The sequence below is a fragment of the Metopolophium dirhodum genome, chromosome 5, assembly GCF_019925205.1.
Source record: "Metopolophium dirhodum isolate CAU chromosome 5, ASM1992520v1, whole genome shotgun sequence".
NCBI lineage: Eukaryota > Metazoa > Arthropoda > Insecta > Hemiptera > Aphididae > Metopolophium > Metopolophium dirhodum.
In genome coordinates, this window is record NC_083564.1 from 2,161,890 (window position 1) to 2,180,182 (window position 18,293).

The following is an 18,293-nucleotide window of genomic DNA, read 5'->3' on the forward strand; positions in this document are numbered from 1 at the left end:
GTGGGGTGCGTGCTTAACAATTTTACAGTAGGGTTAACTCTTTTTTTCGACTACTATATTTTACAGCCATACAAGGTAATTATTTACTAAACATATATATATATTTTTTAAATATTAATTAATATCGATATCTTTTGTTACACATTTTAGTATACCTAGTTGTAATACAGAATGTAGAATTTTTCTCACTTTGTACGCACGTATATGTCAGTATATCATAAAATATACCAGATATTAATTACAAATAAAGTAATAAGTAATAACAGTTGTATTCACTTATAAAAATAATATAGTCAGTATATCGTATATTTAAGTATTTCAATGATTATAATATGTAAGAGTGTTAAAAAGATAATATTTTATAGACGTTTGTTATAGGATTTAAATTGTTCTCAAAATATGTCCCGAAAAGATTATTTTTATAATATAATTTTATTTTTGAAATCGCAATACGGTCTGGGATAATAACTAAATAGGTTTGCGCTCTAAATGCTTTCTATTGTGCCGCGAAATAATAATAATTCATGTTTCATTGTACAGGATAAAAATGAAGACATGTTTGTGTTTATCGAAAAATTGATTCAATTGAACTATAACAATATGACGTAAGTAGTATGCATTGTATTATTATATTTAGTCAGTAACAGATATGGATTTTATCTCTTTAGACTCAATAGAGTTAAGAACTCGTTCCAACTAGTGATGGTTTTAGGTGAAAAGACGGTCGTGTCGAATCGGCCCGTTGATAACGCAAAAATCAGACTTATGAACAATATAATAATATAATAAGATAATATTAATAGCAACGTCTTAACAGTCCGGCGAACGTTATTCGCGCCCACTCGCCCCATCACCGTTCCAGCCCGTCGACGGTTCCAACCAGACAAACCCTCTATGGAAATCTCAACGCGTGCGTAATTCGGTGTAAATGATTTTGTAATGTTGCGTTATCTACACATTTTGCGTATACATTTAATATTTATACATACCTATATGTATATTGTACATAATGTACACTGCACATAATATCTGTGTGCACATGTACAGCGTTTAGGTGTGTGTACAAACGGCGCGAAGGTACCTTTATTATAAATCTCGATACTTACGTTACTTTCGGGGATTTTACCCTCCCCCCTCCCGAGGGTATCTTCAATGCACAAACACACATTATTGCGCGTATACGTGTAGGTTTATGATACAATATTAGTAGCACGGCTATATATATATGTGTGTGTAGGTCCTATACCAACCAAAGTCGATATAATCTAAAGTATCGTGCTCGTGACTCGTCCAGTCGGCTTATCGCAACGATCGTTTTAATGCGCGTTCCCTCTGCCAATTAACTCTGCGGACGACAAAACTTTTTCCGACCCGAATTCTACAGATATTCTCCTATCTCCTCGAATGGGGCAAATAAAATGAAAACACAAAAAAAAAAATAATCTAATTAGAATTAGTAATTAAAATTTCCTCCACCCGCTAAGAAACTATATACCTACGTATACGCGTATTCCCAGCACACGTGTTCAATCATAATAACGGAATTAAAAATAATGCGAATACAATTAAATGAAACGTGGGGGAGGGGTGGGGAAGGGGGTGGGTGGTGTAAAGGGTATGCAAAGATGTATGGCATGCGTTGGTGGATCGTCGTCTCGAAAAAGACTCGTTTCGGCATAAGACCAAACTATATATTATCATGATTATGTGAAAAATCATTCCGAATGAAGATTGATTGTTTTGACTTTTGACCGTTTTTGTATAAAACTTGCAAAATATTCGAAAGTTAGTTTAATTATTCTTAAACCTACAGGTAAATACAATCATTTAATTGGATTAATACTACTCGTCTGGCGTCTACCTAGTACCTGGGGTACTAAGATGTGTAGTGAGTTTTGAATTTTTGATACGGCTCTAATTAAATGTATCCGTTATTTTTCCTTTACTATGAAAAGTTAAATACTACTTGTGCGATAACTGCAGACGTAAAAGGTATTTAATTGTGCATTACACCACATAGTGTTTAATCGTTTACATTTAGTGAACATTCCTAAGATATTTTGAATTGTAATGGCATTTTGAGTGGCACATTATTGAGACAAATGAGACGATTTTTTACCGTCCATAATATTATACTCATTGTTATTTGTGTAGTTGTGTAACTTTTATTCTTTTATAACAACGATAACTAGTTGAAGTCTGAAGATAAATATTAATAGCGTTATTACTTATAATTAAAAAAGTATAAATAAAAAATGTAATGCATTTATTTATTTTCAAATTAGGTACTTATAAATTAACTATTAATATTTATCTATTGGTTAATGCAGTACATTTATATTCGATATTTAAAACTTACTAAAAAGTACAAAACAGAGGGTAATTTATATACTTTTTAAATTTTATTTAATAAATTATTATTTTCATTTTGGTTTTAGAATAATATTATTGTACTGTTATTGTTTATTTATATTAATACTAACAAACAATAATAATAGAAAATGTATTGTTTTTAGATTCTGAGTGGAATGATGAATGTATTGATTTTACAATAATGTGTGTTTTTTTTTAAATTTTTTTTTTAGATTCTGAGCGAAGCGATGAATGTATTGATTTTACAATGATGTGCGTTTTTTTTTTATTTTATTTTTTATTTTTGTGTCTGTCATCACCTTTTAGAACAGTAAAAGAGCTTGGATTTTCTTCAACAGTAACTTTTCTGATAGGAAAGTGAATCTAGTTGGTACTTTGGTAAGTCAAAAGTAAAAATTTCCCAGTAGTTTTCAAAAGCGACGTGAAAAACAAAAGAAAAATTAAGGAAAAACGGGAATTTTTACGCAAAATCTGTTTTTGAGAAAATCAATTTTGGTTTTTGGTGTAACTCTAAAAAAAATGACCGTAGGGACATGAAATTTTGACTGAATGTTTATATTAGCATTTTCTATACACCATAATATTTTCCAAATATTTTGACTCTTTTTGATCTGTTTACGGCCATTGTCAGTTTCCAATTTTTTTAGTTTTTTTTCTATAAATATCAATAAAATTTGTTGGGTAAAAAAGCGTGAATATTTAATATAAGGCTCCTGATATATCGTTCTAATAGCAGTTGAAAAATATTAAAAATACATAGGCACAATTTTTTTTTATAAGCATTTAAAGTTCAAATACTGATAAAATTTATCAAATTTAAAATTCAATAATTATTTTGTAGTTAAAAATTTATAAGATGTTCAACTTTTATAGTGACCCACTTGTAATCTACTGTACAGCAGAGCGACATCCACTTACCCGCCTTTTTGTTGATGATTTTAATTTGTATTTAGTAAAATAATTTAATATAGCAGCCAATTAGCATGTAATATACTTAAAACTCTAATTGCATATCAAAAAAAAATTGGGCAAGTGGGTACCGTTCTTCTGTACAGAAGGTGTCTAGTGGGTCACTATTACAGATGTGTTAAATTTTAAATCAATGATATATCACGAAAAACAATTTTGAGCAGAGGCAGTCAATATTACTCAGTAATAAGTATATTCAATTATTCAGCCTATGCTATTTAATATTAAATTTATATTACAATAATTTATTTTACTATAAGTACCTAGGTCCTATGGTAGTATTTTAATGGTCTGATTTGATTTTTACCGAAAACCTTTTATATATTATAGCATTAATATTTTATTTACTTATTCCTGTATGAACTTTTTTCGAGGAACATTGTAAGTAAGTTTTTTGAACGAGTGGATAATGCTTAAAGAACAAAAAACAAAAAAACAAATCTAAAATTCCTCATGCCTATAAATAGCTCAAAATGAATCAAAATATTTTGAAATTGTTATGATGCAAATATTTAGTGAAAATCGCATGTATGAAATAACCATTCGTTTTGGAGTTACACCAAAAAAACAAAATCGATTTCGTCAAAACTTTTTATGCGTTAAAATTTTTTTGTTTTCCCTAATTTTTTGTTTTCCCGGTTATTAAGAAAAATATTGCAAATTTTGACCTTTGAAAAGTACCTACTAGATCCAATTTTCTAATAGAAATTACTCTCGGAGTTGAAAATTGAAGGATTTTTTCTACTATTTATTGTGAATTAAGACAAAAAATACACACATAATTTTAAAACCAATACATTAATCGCTAAACTCAGAATCTAAAATTGAATATGGTAAAAATTGTTATGATTATAAAAAATAATACATTTTATTTTATAATGTCACCCGTATAAATTCCATTATAATAAAATGTGATCGTTTAAGGGTTAGCACATTGATTGAATTCTTAGGATGCGTATAAAATAATGAAATTGTTTTATGTACCTATAGATAAACTTTTTTATTGTGACTACCTATGTTCATTGTGCACACAACACACTACACGTTACTAAATAGGATTCTTCCCCCTTTAATGTGCTGTTATAAAAACAACTAAATCAAGACAAATAGGTTATTTCCGCTTTCTGTTCGGCCCAGTATAATAATATGTGAAACTTACGATACACGTGTACAATTATTATTTGAAGCACATTTATTTTATTTTTTTTATGATGAATTATACGAATGTTTTCGTTCATCATATTATTCGATATCAATGTATACTTTACTTTACAATTGATATAATATTACAATAGGAACTATGTACTTCAGTTGCCCTATGGTATGATAATAATTGTATGTGATATTTAATAAAATATGAATGTGCAGAACGAATCAGTTTATTTCGTATGATCGTACAATATATAGGTATTACGCAATTATAAAGACACGTGTAAAATTGTAAATACCTATGGCAGCAGCAGGTATATACGACCATTGAAACGTTCTCAATACACTCATTTTACCCGAATGCAATTTTAAATTAAAAATACATTCGTATACTAGTAGAAAAGCTTTTCTGCGGAACAACCGAACTAAACCGACCCAAAATGGAATAGATGGTAATATAATCATTGCATGCGTACCTACCCACCAACTATACCTACACCTAGCTATATAATGTCTTAGTCGTCGTTATATTTTACTCGTGTTATACGCCAGCTATTATAGACGCGTGACGTGTCACATACTCACATGGGTATATGTACCGAACAAATTTAAAAACCCATTGTTTTTTACAATGATAATATATATATACCTCGGAGCATGGGAATTAATTAAGTGTTTTGGGGTCAGCATGTACACACACACACACACACACACACACAGATATTATATATGTTGTACACAGTTAGATTCACCAATGGCGGGATATTCACCGCGTTTTTGGCCTCGTTCCTCGTACACCAGACATTATATGTGTGTATATATATATACAGTATTATGAGATCATTGCCGCATAGTCCCTAAAAGGGATCAGCTTTAATCTCGTTCCCGGACCCTCGACCGTCGTTTATATACCTGCGATCACAATATTCGCGCACAACGGTTTCAGGTTTTTTTTCCATTAGCTTTAAACATTTGTCCAGTGCTTAAGTGCGTGGTGGTGCATTTTGAAATTCTGCCAACCGATAAATTCTCAAATTTAACGATTAAGATTAAAATAAGCGCATTACACACGAAATAGTGTGCATGCGCGTATATGCTGCAATATAGGTACATTTTGATTTTAGCGTAATAATTGTAAGCCAACGGCAGCCATATTATTGCGCCAGAAGACGTTTTGTTCGCCATGTCGTATACAGTCGTGGTGTATATTGGAGCCGTGGACAAAGTTTCCTATGAATCGTACGCGGTTTATTCTGAATACTAAAACATCAATACTTCCGCCAAAATAGGCATTATTGTTTGACCTGGAGACGGTGGAAATGTGATTTTGCATTCAATTCACATGCAAAATGAATATATATATATATATATAAGAAACAATAATGGTGAGTAGTGTGCAGACCGGAGAAGAGAATGGGGTGTTGCCAGAGGGGTGCTCAGATTTTTTTTTACTTCACTGTGCATTTTTATTTCATCTCCACCAAAAATTGTATCCAGTTTCTAGTCCAACTCATAATAAAAGCGTTTCGTAATGGTTAGCCCCGGGCGGAGAATTAAAGAAGATAATGAAAAAAAAACTAAAGGGGGTAAGGTTTTTGTCAATTGTTTTTTTATTTTCTCATTCATTATTTATTTATTTTGTTTTCAAAACTTTCCGCTTTTTACAAGAATATTTTTTTTCCATACATTTACAAACCATCATGAGATATAATGCCATGTAAATATATGTTTAACGAACATCTGTATTTACTACGTATGATACATGTAGTTATAATGTTCATCATTCAAAATATTAGAACTGTATTATTTTCAAATTATTTCTATTTGATTATTCATACAAAAGAAGTTCATCACATAATATCACGGCGTGTAAGATATATGTTTTTAAATGCATTGATTTATTCTGCAAATATATACTTTATAAATATGGGCAATGTTTATTTATCCGACATAAAATAATTCTAAAACAGTATACATTATTTATAAAATCGTGAAAAATTTCTTTTACTAATCTCTTATTGAACATAATTATGACGAATGATGGGCTTCTGGATTAATATTTATGACAACCGCATATATAATGCATTCATCGGGTGTCGAATAATAATTAGAATAAATTAAACATTTTTATTATTTTGACTGAGCTGACTGAAATTGAAAAATGTGAAGATTTCAGAACAGTTAGGGTAACGAATAAATTATTATACGACTTATATATCGAGTTTCAATATATTTATTACTTTCAGCCGTCAGCCATAAGTACAAAAGTACAATAGTTTTTTTTTTTTTTAACGATCTCTGATTCTTTTAACTGAATATCGGATTTCAGTATAAGGACACATTGACTTTTATTCCACGCAATTACATTTTCGCCTTTAGGAATATTAAAATACGATAATATTTGCTTATTTCAGACTAGACGAATTCAAATAAATATAAATTAATATAATATTAATTCTTAATAGAGCATATTATAATGTATATAATATATATTATTGTTCATAAAATAAACTGTTGGTTTATGTTGGCTCCTTTCATATATTATTATTTAAAACTGTTTTTGTAACTTAACCATGATTGTCTACTAGATTTAAATTAATGTGATATTGTGATCCTAAGTGATATTGTTTTTTAGTGGAAAGTCTATTTTTATTATTTGGATGTCTCTATGGTCAAACTATTATAAAACATAATAATTTAGCTTTAGTAAATGTAATAATATTACTGTAAATTAATCTGTATACATTGTGTAAACATTTATTTTGTTCTAAAATTAATGGCGTTGAGTATATATTTTTTTAGTTTTGATATTTTTCTGTTTATTTCGTCTGCTGAAACATTGTACTATATTATTCGCTCCAATATTTATAAAACTAAAATAAGACTCAACTGATAAAACCACACTTTAAAGTGTAAAGTGTTTGGAACGTCTAAAGCTTGTTACAATTTGTTATGAACTGAAATAATTAAGTGTGGAACTTTACTCCCCGGACAGTCGTTAGGATAAAGAGAAACTCGTTTTTATATACATATTTTTTCGTATAATAATAAGGAAGTTTTTATTGTTGCAGAAAAGATGTTTGTGAATACCATTCTAGAAATTATCCTCTAAAAATGATAACAGTACCTAATTTTAATGAACAAGATTTAAGATAACTTGGATATAAGATTCTCACACTCCTGAAGTACAGTTATTATTATATTCAAGTCTCAACACCTTTATTATAACGTGTACCTACCTAAATGGACATAAAAAACTTAAAATTTACATTGCTTAATATTGTGTTGAGTCTAATTTGTACCCATATATTAGTATTAACTACCTGCATGAATCCTCCTTGACAATATGTTCCGTTGACTAATACTCCAAATTTAAATTTTTTAAATCTAATTCGAAGAATATAGTCTTTGGGCGTTCCTTTAAATGAACGAAATCTATATGAACAGTAAAGTGGTTTGCCAAAATTCGATGACGTTACTTCCGGACTGGTGATGTCTTCGTAGATATCAACAGTTTTATTGCAATGATCTATTCTACCTGAAAAATAAACATTGAATTAGTATGATTTAGTTTCATATAAATAAACTTCATTGATTTATAATTATTTTTTAAATAAAGTAGTTCAAAAACATTAAAAATTCGTAAGTAGGTACCATATTTTTATGGAAAACTATATTTTGCATAATTATATTTTTGAAATTACTATTTATTTATTTATTTTTATTAAACTGGCAGGATGCCTAATAGTACAAGTTGACACAAATACATATTAATTTCCCAAAATTAAACTCAATAAATTAGACAATATAAAACATTAAAAAAAAAATAATAACTACTGTGCATAATTAACAAATATAATTTGTGTAAAATAAAAATCTTGTTACAATCTCAAAAACGCATGGTGCTCATTGGTCAAACGCGTTGCCCAATCAACTGGCTCATTTACTGTATTATTCACACCATAATTTGTGTTATGAAAATCAATGGCAAAATGATGTAGTAAGATCTTGCGGAACGAGCAGGGACTCTAAATTTAATATGGAATAGGTGAGATGGAGCTCTTAATGTGTCCAGATATTATCAACTTCAGCAAGAATAACAAATTAGCTGTCACACGTCTATCTGCTAATGAATTAAGACCAGATCGATTTGTTACAGACGAGTTAATCGTGCGGAGAATGATCAGTTTTTAAAATAATAGCGGTTGGTGATAAAAAAAAAATGCCTATGAACAAGATGCCTATGAAGTAAGGAGTTTCTGTTGCTGTAAGCGGACCCCAGAGAATAGACGCATATTCCGATGTGGACTGAACAAGACAGCGGTTTTGAGCGAGGGGGACAATTTAAATCACTTTAAGGTATGAATTGTAAAACCTAGGGTCTTAAACGCTTCACGGCACACTGCTTCTGCGGGATAGTGGAAATTAAGATCCGGACAGAATATAATATACCTAGCTAGGTATTTTTTAGTTGTGACCACGTCAATACAAGGGTTATTAATACGTGGGTAACAAAAGGTACATCATAAAGTATAATAGATATAGACCATCTTTTTATTTTAATTATGTAGATGTTATATCTTTTTATATCTTTTAATATTTTAAGTGTTGTTGATGTTGCTCATTGAAGCCATACGAAATAATAATAATAATAAAGTATAATAGTTTGATTGAACAATGTAAGGTCGATTACATTCATAATTAATGGAATATGAAACAAATATCCCGTTTCAAAATATCTACCTACATAAAAGCGCATGATTTGTCTCCGTCTTACGCATGGTAAACCGTAAACGCATGATATACCGAATTGTACGTTCTGAACTTCTGAATAATCCTTTAACCCTGTTATGTAAGCTTATGTTTAATATTATGCAAGAGTGAATTAGTGACTTATAATTCTCAGGTTTAAAAGCAAAAATATTATTTAGTAAATCTAATTGGTTTTTTGTTAATATTTTGATTTTATAGCGAGTTATGGGCGTTTTAAAAATGTAAGTGGCTTGTAGAAAATGTTTCGTGCATAGGTAGGTAATTCAAATGTATTGTAGGCAATAAGTACTAATAATCGTTCGTCAAAATGTACTGTCGTTTGTCAATTTATTGTGTTAAAATGAACAATATATTAACCCAGAAATTGTCTTGCACAGTTATAATATAGGTAAACCTGTACAATATTATTGTAAAATGTAAAGAGGGTACCTACAACATTTTCATTAATCTGTCGCAAAGGTGAAAGCTTTTCGAGAATGATTAATAGATGGTAAATCGACCCCTAATAAATTAATCATTTGCTGACTCGTGTTCAATCAACTAGGTTTTGCTTAACACTTGTGTTGAAACTTTAAAGTTAAACTTAAAACCCCATGAAAAGTAAAAATAAGTTATTTTGTCATTATATACACATATATTTTGTATTATTACCCACATTGTTTTTAGTTTCCACTAAGACTATGTTTATATATTTGGTGATCCACCAACTATGAATAAGACAATTTAAAAAAAAATATATATCTGTTTTTTTAAAAACATTTAGATAATATTATGATTAACATTTGATTTTAATTTTCCCAATTTCGTAACGGTTTAAATTTAATAACAATGGAAATAATTTTGAGATATATTATTGACAAAAATCAACTAACAATATGAATAGACTGCAAGAATATTATTGGTTTTTAAACCAGAAATGAAAAAAATTTAAAGTCAATAATGACGAGTAAAGTGACGTCGATTATATAGTTTAAATATAAGTAAAGTGTATACAAATGATTTTAAATACCATCATCTAAATAATATGTTTCTATTGATTAAACTTAAAATACGTAATAACAGTTAACAAACCGGTTCCTCATTATTTGATTTTCCAACATCAAAATGTCTAAGGAACTATAATATTATAAATTGGTAACTAGACTTAATATTTTGAGAAAGAATCTGACCTTGATAGACTCGGTAGTTGGTCTAACTAACTAATTTTGATTACTAAAAATGAAAGTTGACAAATGGCTTAAGGATTTTTTTATATAATGTTTAAGCACATTTTTTTTTCGTCCACCTGCGTGTATACATAAATATGTATTTAATAAAATAAATAAACTGGAAACCGTTGATGAGTTTGCTATTTTAAATACAAAATTAAAAACAAAGATAATAAATTAACGTTTGTTTTTCAAGAATACTAATTATGAAATAGAGCTTTCATTATAAAATGTTTATAAATAATTAACGGTATACATTCTCTTAAAGCATTTATCTTAATTTAGTATACATTTTATTTTAATGAAACACTTCAATCATGTACAACAAAATGTAAGTACATCGAACATTATATTTTCGATAAAAAAATTTTATACAACACGTCAATAAATTATAAATTTTAATAAATGCAAATGCAAAAAGATTATTATTTTCTAATCTATAATACTGATTAGGTAATACCTAAGCCACAGCAATAAATTACGTAAGTATTTTTATTTATTTATAGTTTGTGTAGATAATATTAAAAAATATTCATCATTGCGGAATTCTCATCATTGTGAAAGACTTAAAAATGTTAATCTTACAAAATGTATTATATTACTCGTTCGCTTATTTCCGACAGACTAGGGTCGTTAAATCATTTTCGGAAATTAAAATAGTCTTTCCATTGAAGGATACTTTAAAATGTAAATATACGAAATATTTAAAGTGTTTTGTATTTCGTGTACATTTAGAATGCTTAAAATTGTACAAAACGTGTTTCGAAATACACCATAAAGTACTTAATGCATTTTGAATACGTATTTCATATACAAATGTAATTGAAATATACAACTGAACAACGCGTATACATTTATAATATTATTTTAATGCACCAACTACGTCCTACGACGACGGACAGTAATTTGTTTTGATAAATTCATAATTTATACATTCACATATAATATTATAATATGTATCTTATATGGCATCAATTCAATTTCACGCTTACACTACACAGTTGGTATGTTCATTTTAAAAATGGGTATATTTCGGTTACTGAGTTGTGTTGTATACACTATATACAGGGTAAATCGCCTAGTATGCTCATCCTTTTTTTTATTTTAAACTCGAAATCTGACTTTTGTAATATTTAAATATACCTACTTAAAGATCATATTTTTAAATCCTTGAGATTTTTTCGTATCACTTAAGGAGTGTCCCGAGGAGATAAAAACTTTTGCGTTTCAGACGAGAACCTCCCCTCTTCTATTGTAAATTATTTAGTGGATAATTTCTGTGAAAATGTTAAAACGTATCTAAATAAAAATTCGAACGAGTAGTTTTAAGTTATTTAACTTTATTGTTTACGATGGATAATAATTGGTTCCTGATGATGGGTAAATGGGTTTGGAACATAATAATATGGGAGATAGTATGGTTATTTGAAAACTTCAGTAATTAATATTATTAAACCATCAACATTTATAATTTGCAAAAATGGCCAAGGATATAAAATACTAGATCCAATATCACGACATCTATTTTATATTTTTGGAAAACCATTTTTAAGGTCTATCGTCCTTAGTATAAACATTATAGTAACCGAGAAACCACTCGTCCGAATTTTGATTTAGGTAAATCGAAATTAAAAAAAAAAAATTATTCACAAAATAATATAGTGGACAAAGGGGTGTTCTTATTTGAAAAAAGCAGAAGTTTGTATCATCATTCACCGCACGGCACTCCTTGAGTAGAGAAAAATTCCAATGGTTCGAAAATACACAGGTCTTTAAGCGTCCTATTTTAAAACTAAAAAAAAAAAAAACGAAATCATAATTTGAGTAATTTCATTGCGTGAAGAAAAACCTAAACGAGGGTAAGTGTGACTGCGGCGAATCGCCCTGTATACAATGAACGGTACACACTCTTACACACAATATTGTTATTTATGTACTGTGTGCACTCGCAAGTTTCGTATACGTAATACGGTGTTGTTGTGTAATACTATTATCGGCAAATGTATATTATTATTGTGTAGCAAATATTGTAAACACGCGGTCGGCACAACGCTGCGGGAACTGCATCAAAATATGTGTGCTGCGCACGTTATCGTAATATTTTATAAACATTCGTTCGTTTATTATTATTATATTATTATTTTATTATTTTATGTTTTACGGCGCGGGCGGTGGTGAATTATTATGACGTACGCGCGATTATTATAATATTATATTTCGCGAATGACATCATCATATATAGGCGTATCACATATTGTGCCGCGCCCTGTATAATAGCTCGCGGAACAATGGTCGCATAGGTTTTGCGCACACTACATATGATAAACATATTATAATATTATTATACGTATACATCTGTCATGTTGTAATAATAATAATATAACGTATTGTTATTAATTAGAACCCTCGTAGTGTAGGCGACGGGGTGGGTGATGTGCGGGCGTGCGGCTCATGTACGGCATAATACAAAAAAAATAATGACAATATTTTTATGTTAGGTAGGTTAGGTTTATACATATTACGTTTTATATCAATTATTATTGTATATTGCATGGCGAGCCGACGAGAACTCTGTTGGCGGGCATTTCCCACAGGATGTTCTATTAAATTATTATATCATGCACCTCTGTTTAAATATAGGACACTCCCCTCCCACGCGTTTCGCCATCCGTACTATGAACGCCCCGCCCCTCCCTCCCCCCCAAAAAATGTAGGTTATTATAATATATTTAAAAATGTCGGATTTTTCCTACGTTTTTTTTCGTTTGAACCTTGTCAAAACGAAGACATTAATACAATATTGTTGACCGGGTTTCTGAATCTACTGCATATAATATATACATTATACACTGTATATAATAATATATAAATGTGAAGTGAGTTTTTTTTGCCTAATCTCAGAAACTGCCGGACAGATTTCAATAAAAGTCATGTCAATAGATTCCTCGAGACTTGGAGGATGTTTTAAAATTATCTTACCACATCTATAGCGTGGCTCAATATATTTTTTTTAATATTATTATATTGGATCGATATTAGTTACATAAGAAACATTTTTGTAGATTAGCCGAACAGCTACGAGTTGCTATGGGATTTGTTCTTTAAATTTAAAAAAAAAAAAACTAATATTTTAATGGTTGTTTGTTATTCAAGTGTATAAAAAGATACTGTATGTTTGCCATTGTGTTTGTAGTTTATAGACTCAAAAACTAATCGTCCGATTTTGACGAAAGTTTCCTTGATTGTTCTTGGAAATAATGGACAACTTTAAAGAGTAGTTCGATAATATATACCTAGTGCTAAATCCAATCCTCTATTGGTGGATTGCTCATTTCGGTTGAATTAGTTCACAGAGATAGAATGTGTACACCGCCGATGCCGCTTTGACGGTGAACAGAGGTACAATGAAACCGAGATACACCAATTAAGGGTTTTGTGTCTGTCAATTTTTTCCCGAACGAAGTCGAGTTAGCGTATACGCAGCTAGTATAGGTACGATATAAAATCGAACATAAAATTAATTTCTGATACTGAAAAGCCAAAATTACGTCACACGGCGAAGTAATACGCAGGGTGAAAGAAGCATTTTCGAGTGCGGCAACGGTTCGTCGTCGTGACACCATCATTATAATAATATAGTCATCGGGCGGGAAAGGGTCACACGCTATCCCTGCACGCCGCTCGTCGGGACGCCGTTTAAATTGGACACATCCGTCAGTTATTTATCCTGTACGAAAACCCAAGTCGGTTAGGTAACGGGGAAAATGATGATGTGTTTGTTTTTTTTTTGTTTTTTTTTTATCGGTGATGTTTATTCGCAACACCCCGCACCGTGGAGGCGCTGTAGCTGCTCTCGCGGTGTATTTTATTTCGCCCGCTGTTTTGATGTCATGTAATAATACGACGCATTATGCATGTATATAGTGTGCATACCTGTTCAAAAGCGCAAATGCCGAATCATATCGAACCGCAGCAAATGCGATCTCTCCGCGGACGCCGGATCGGTATGTCGATTTGATTTGATTATTTTTTCGGGGAGTGAAAACGTTCGCAGTGTCATTAAATCGGGGCGGAAAATGTTCGTTCACACATACCGAATACCGCGTATGCGGGTACTATAATAATAATAATAATACATATATATATACTTTTCGTGATAAACGCGCCGTATATGTCCTACAATATCATATATACATACACTCGCGAGTGTGTACAAACACATTATGTGTACGAGTATGTTTTCGCGTGCATATATGTGGCGGCCAGTGCAGCGTGTATATATAGGGTTCTGATTACATTCAATTAAATCGTACGAATCGCGGCGGTATACGCGAGTTTTAAAACGCGTTGGCGGCGTGTGCTGATGCACCTACGCCCCGCCGCCGCCGCCGCCGCGGGGAGGTCGGGAGGGGTCGCAAAACGGCAGTGCGGATAAAATAGGGTCGCGAGAGGAGTGCAGTGCAGTGCAGTGCAGTGCGAGGGACAGAGTGCGAGTTTAGGGACCTGTGTGGGTGGCGTGCCGACGAGTGAGTGTGGGTGAGAAGGCGCGCGATAGTTGTTTTTGACGCAGAGCGGTCGGCCGTGCGGGGGCGGCAGAGCGCAAAAACGTTTATTACGAATTTTAACGGCAGTCGTATCGCCGCCGCCGCCGCCGGACCGAACACAGTTTTTGCGAATCACATTTCACACCTGCGGCAATCGCATTATCGCCCCCCCCCCCCCCACCTATAGTGGTGGCGGCGGCAGCGGTTTATTGCGTTTACTTCACACACACACATGCCCGCGTATCTATATATGTACAGGGGTATATATACAGAGTGATTTACCAAGCACGCTAACCCCCTTTTTAGTAATGCAATATTATTCGAAATCTGATTTTTGAAATTTTCACAATATAATATACTTAAAGACAATATGTTTCGAGTTCTTGACATTTTTCGTACTACTCAAAGAAGTGTTCCGTACAAACCTCTGTTTTTTAAACGACAATCTGCTTTTTCTTTATACTGTTAATAGTTGATAATTTTTCTGAAGACGTCGACACATCAAAATTAAAATTCAGACGAGTAGTTTTTGAATCATTTAACTTTGTGTACTAAGGATAATTACAGGTCCATGATAATGGGTTTGGAAAATTGGGCACTATGGTAATTCGAAAACTTTTTTTTAAGTAATTTATATTAATTTATCAATATTTATAATTTATAAAAATAGTCCAAGCGTACATAATACTATAATGAATATTATATAAATCTGATATTACATCAGCTATTTTGGATTTTTTGTAACCATTTTTATATTATCCTTGATATAAATATTTTTAATAACTAAAAAAATATTAGGTACCAGCTATTATAAGTATTTTAAGTTGTGATGCTGTGCTGGGTACCTCGTCTCTCTATTCTATACTCCACTCGTCTGAATATTCTAAACTTAAAAGCTAAAATACTTATTATAATTAAAAACTAAGTATGTAAGTATATTCATTCAATGTTTGATATTTTTTGTACATCGAAGTTTAGAAATCAAACCACTACCTATGATAAAAAATATTAAGAAGTTAGTAAGTTCTTTGTTGTAAACCAGACAGTATGTAAATAGGTACACCGAAATATGGAGATACAAATTTTTCCAAAAAAAAACACAAACATTTATTTCGAAATTTAGGGCAGCCATGTGAAATGGATCACTCCGTACTTAAAGGTATATACTGTAGCTTTTACCACGGTTGCGGTATATAATAATAGTAACACCACGGGAACGCGTGTATACTTGTATATAATATATATCGCACCAGTAGCTCGTTCGCCGCCATAATAATAACGTTGTACCTACGTATATAAATTTATATCGATACGTTGTCGACGTGGTACCTATATAATATAATTTAATATCGTATTATTATATATTATACTTGCTCTCGAACGTTTATATATACAAGTACAAAATACATTATTATACGCGTCACGAAACCGTTCGGGGGAGGTGCTGACCCCCCGGGGTTTTATGATTTTCGCATGGTCGAAAAAAAAAAATCCAAACGGCTTAATATTCGTTAACTGTATACTTTCTAACGACACCTCATGCTGATTGTTTCCGCGACCGTACTTAATAATATTTTATGTACGTATTATATTTTTCAATTAGAAAATTATATTTTTCTCAATGTTTTTTCATTATAATTCAGTCATTTTATTTGAACGAAACAACACGATAATAATATAACGAATAAATATTTCGGACGTGCTATGCGCTGGCTGTGCAGAGTACCTGCCCACCGCCACCCGTGTGAAGTACGTCATAAATCATAATATTTTACAAGTACAAAATATGTAAAATTACTATTTACTACTATATTATGCACTTGATTACACGATGTTTAGCTCGGATTTAATTCTAAATCGTACGGCCGATAAAATATACGCATCCCATTATGATAACAACACTTAAAGTGTAATGGAGCGTATGACACGGCCGTAGGTAATATTCGAGATAGGTGTACTAACCTAACCGAACCTACCTGTGTAATAAAAAGTAAAAACTCATATAATATTGCGCATTTTCGTGTGCGTTTTTCTCGACTATGGATATTGTACGGACACGGAGTTACATTTGCCTACCGTACTTACTCTTATTATTTCGACATTATTATAACTTGCAACCCAAAAGGTTCTCGGCCACCATCCCCTGCTCGTGATAAATTGATCGCATCCGTCACGCGGACGAGACAGTGTCCGTCGGTGTACAGTACGAAATACAATTTATAATATACCACTTGGTGGCGTTTGTAACGATAATATCGCAGAGAGATTGTCTTTTGTTATTTTTATCGCATTGGCCGGTTTGCTAGTGGTTTTTCTATACACACACACACACACAACACGTTATTCAGAAAATATTTGCATCCCTCGGTCCCAGAATTCGTTATATTATATTATACTTAACTCCGTCGCTCCCGAACCCTTAGCCCGTGTGTGTGTGTATATATATATATAGATCTAGATTATAGGCATATCCGTGCCCAAAGCTATATATATATATACCTACCCACTATCTATTCATGCACATTATATTATAATAATATATTGCATGTATATCGTATAACCTTTTTGATTTCAATATTTCAATATTTTTTTGTTTATACGCTATAATATGTAAAACGCATAACATGTATTTATATACCTATGCGTGTAAATATTATAACGCACTGTATTTTTCTGGAATTCCATATATAATCCCGTGCAGGTACATATTTTAAATATATACCTACGCATTTATACAGGTTTTCTTTTTCCTGTAAACTACACTTAAGAGGACGCCCCGAACCCGCCACGTGTTACATCCGTCTTACAAATTATACGTACGACGTGGGCAAATATACGAACTAATTTTGTCGTACTGTTAGATTTAAAATTAGATCAAGTTGAACAACTACTGTTATCAAATCTAAAAACTAAAAAGGTGGATAAGTGGATGTCGCTCTGCTGTACAGTAGATTACAAGTGGGTCACTGTAATGGATGGAGTTAAATTTGAATTCAATGATATAATATCATTGTATAAGAAAAACGATTCTGAGCAAAAACGGTCAGTCAGCCTATGATATTACCAAGTATATTTGATGATATTATTGTGAATAAAGTAATTTATTTAAACTATTTACGTGGAGCCTTGTTTTAAATTTTCAATCCTTAGCCATAAAAGTTAAACATTTTATACATTTTTAACTACAAAATAATTAATAAATTATAAATTTGATAAATGTTGTCAGCATTTGAACTTTAAATGCTTATAAAAAATGGCCCCTATCGTAGATTCGTAG

At 31.3% G+C, this 18,293-nt stretch overlaps 1 protein-coding gene across 3 annotated transcripts in view; it reads right to left on the reverse strand.

The window, feature by feature from the left end:
• Nucleotides 1-18,293, reverse strand: part of LOC132944327 (uncharacterized) — a 74,181-nt gene that overhangs the window by 39,104 nt on the left and 16,784 nt on the right. For all 3 annotated transcript variants that reach the window (XM_061013610.1, XM_061013611.1, XM_061013612.1), the window contains exon 3: nt 7,815-8,029. In XM_061013610.1, the coding sequence (XP_060869593.1) occupies nt 7,815-8,029 (215 nt within the window). The remainder of the gene's footprint in view (nt 1-7,814; nt 8,030-18,293) is intronic.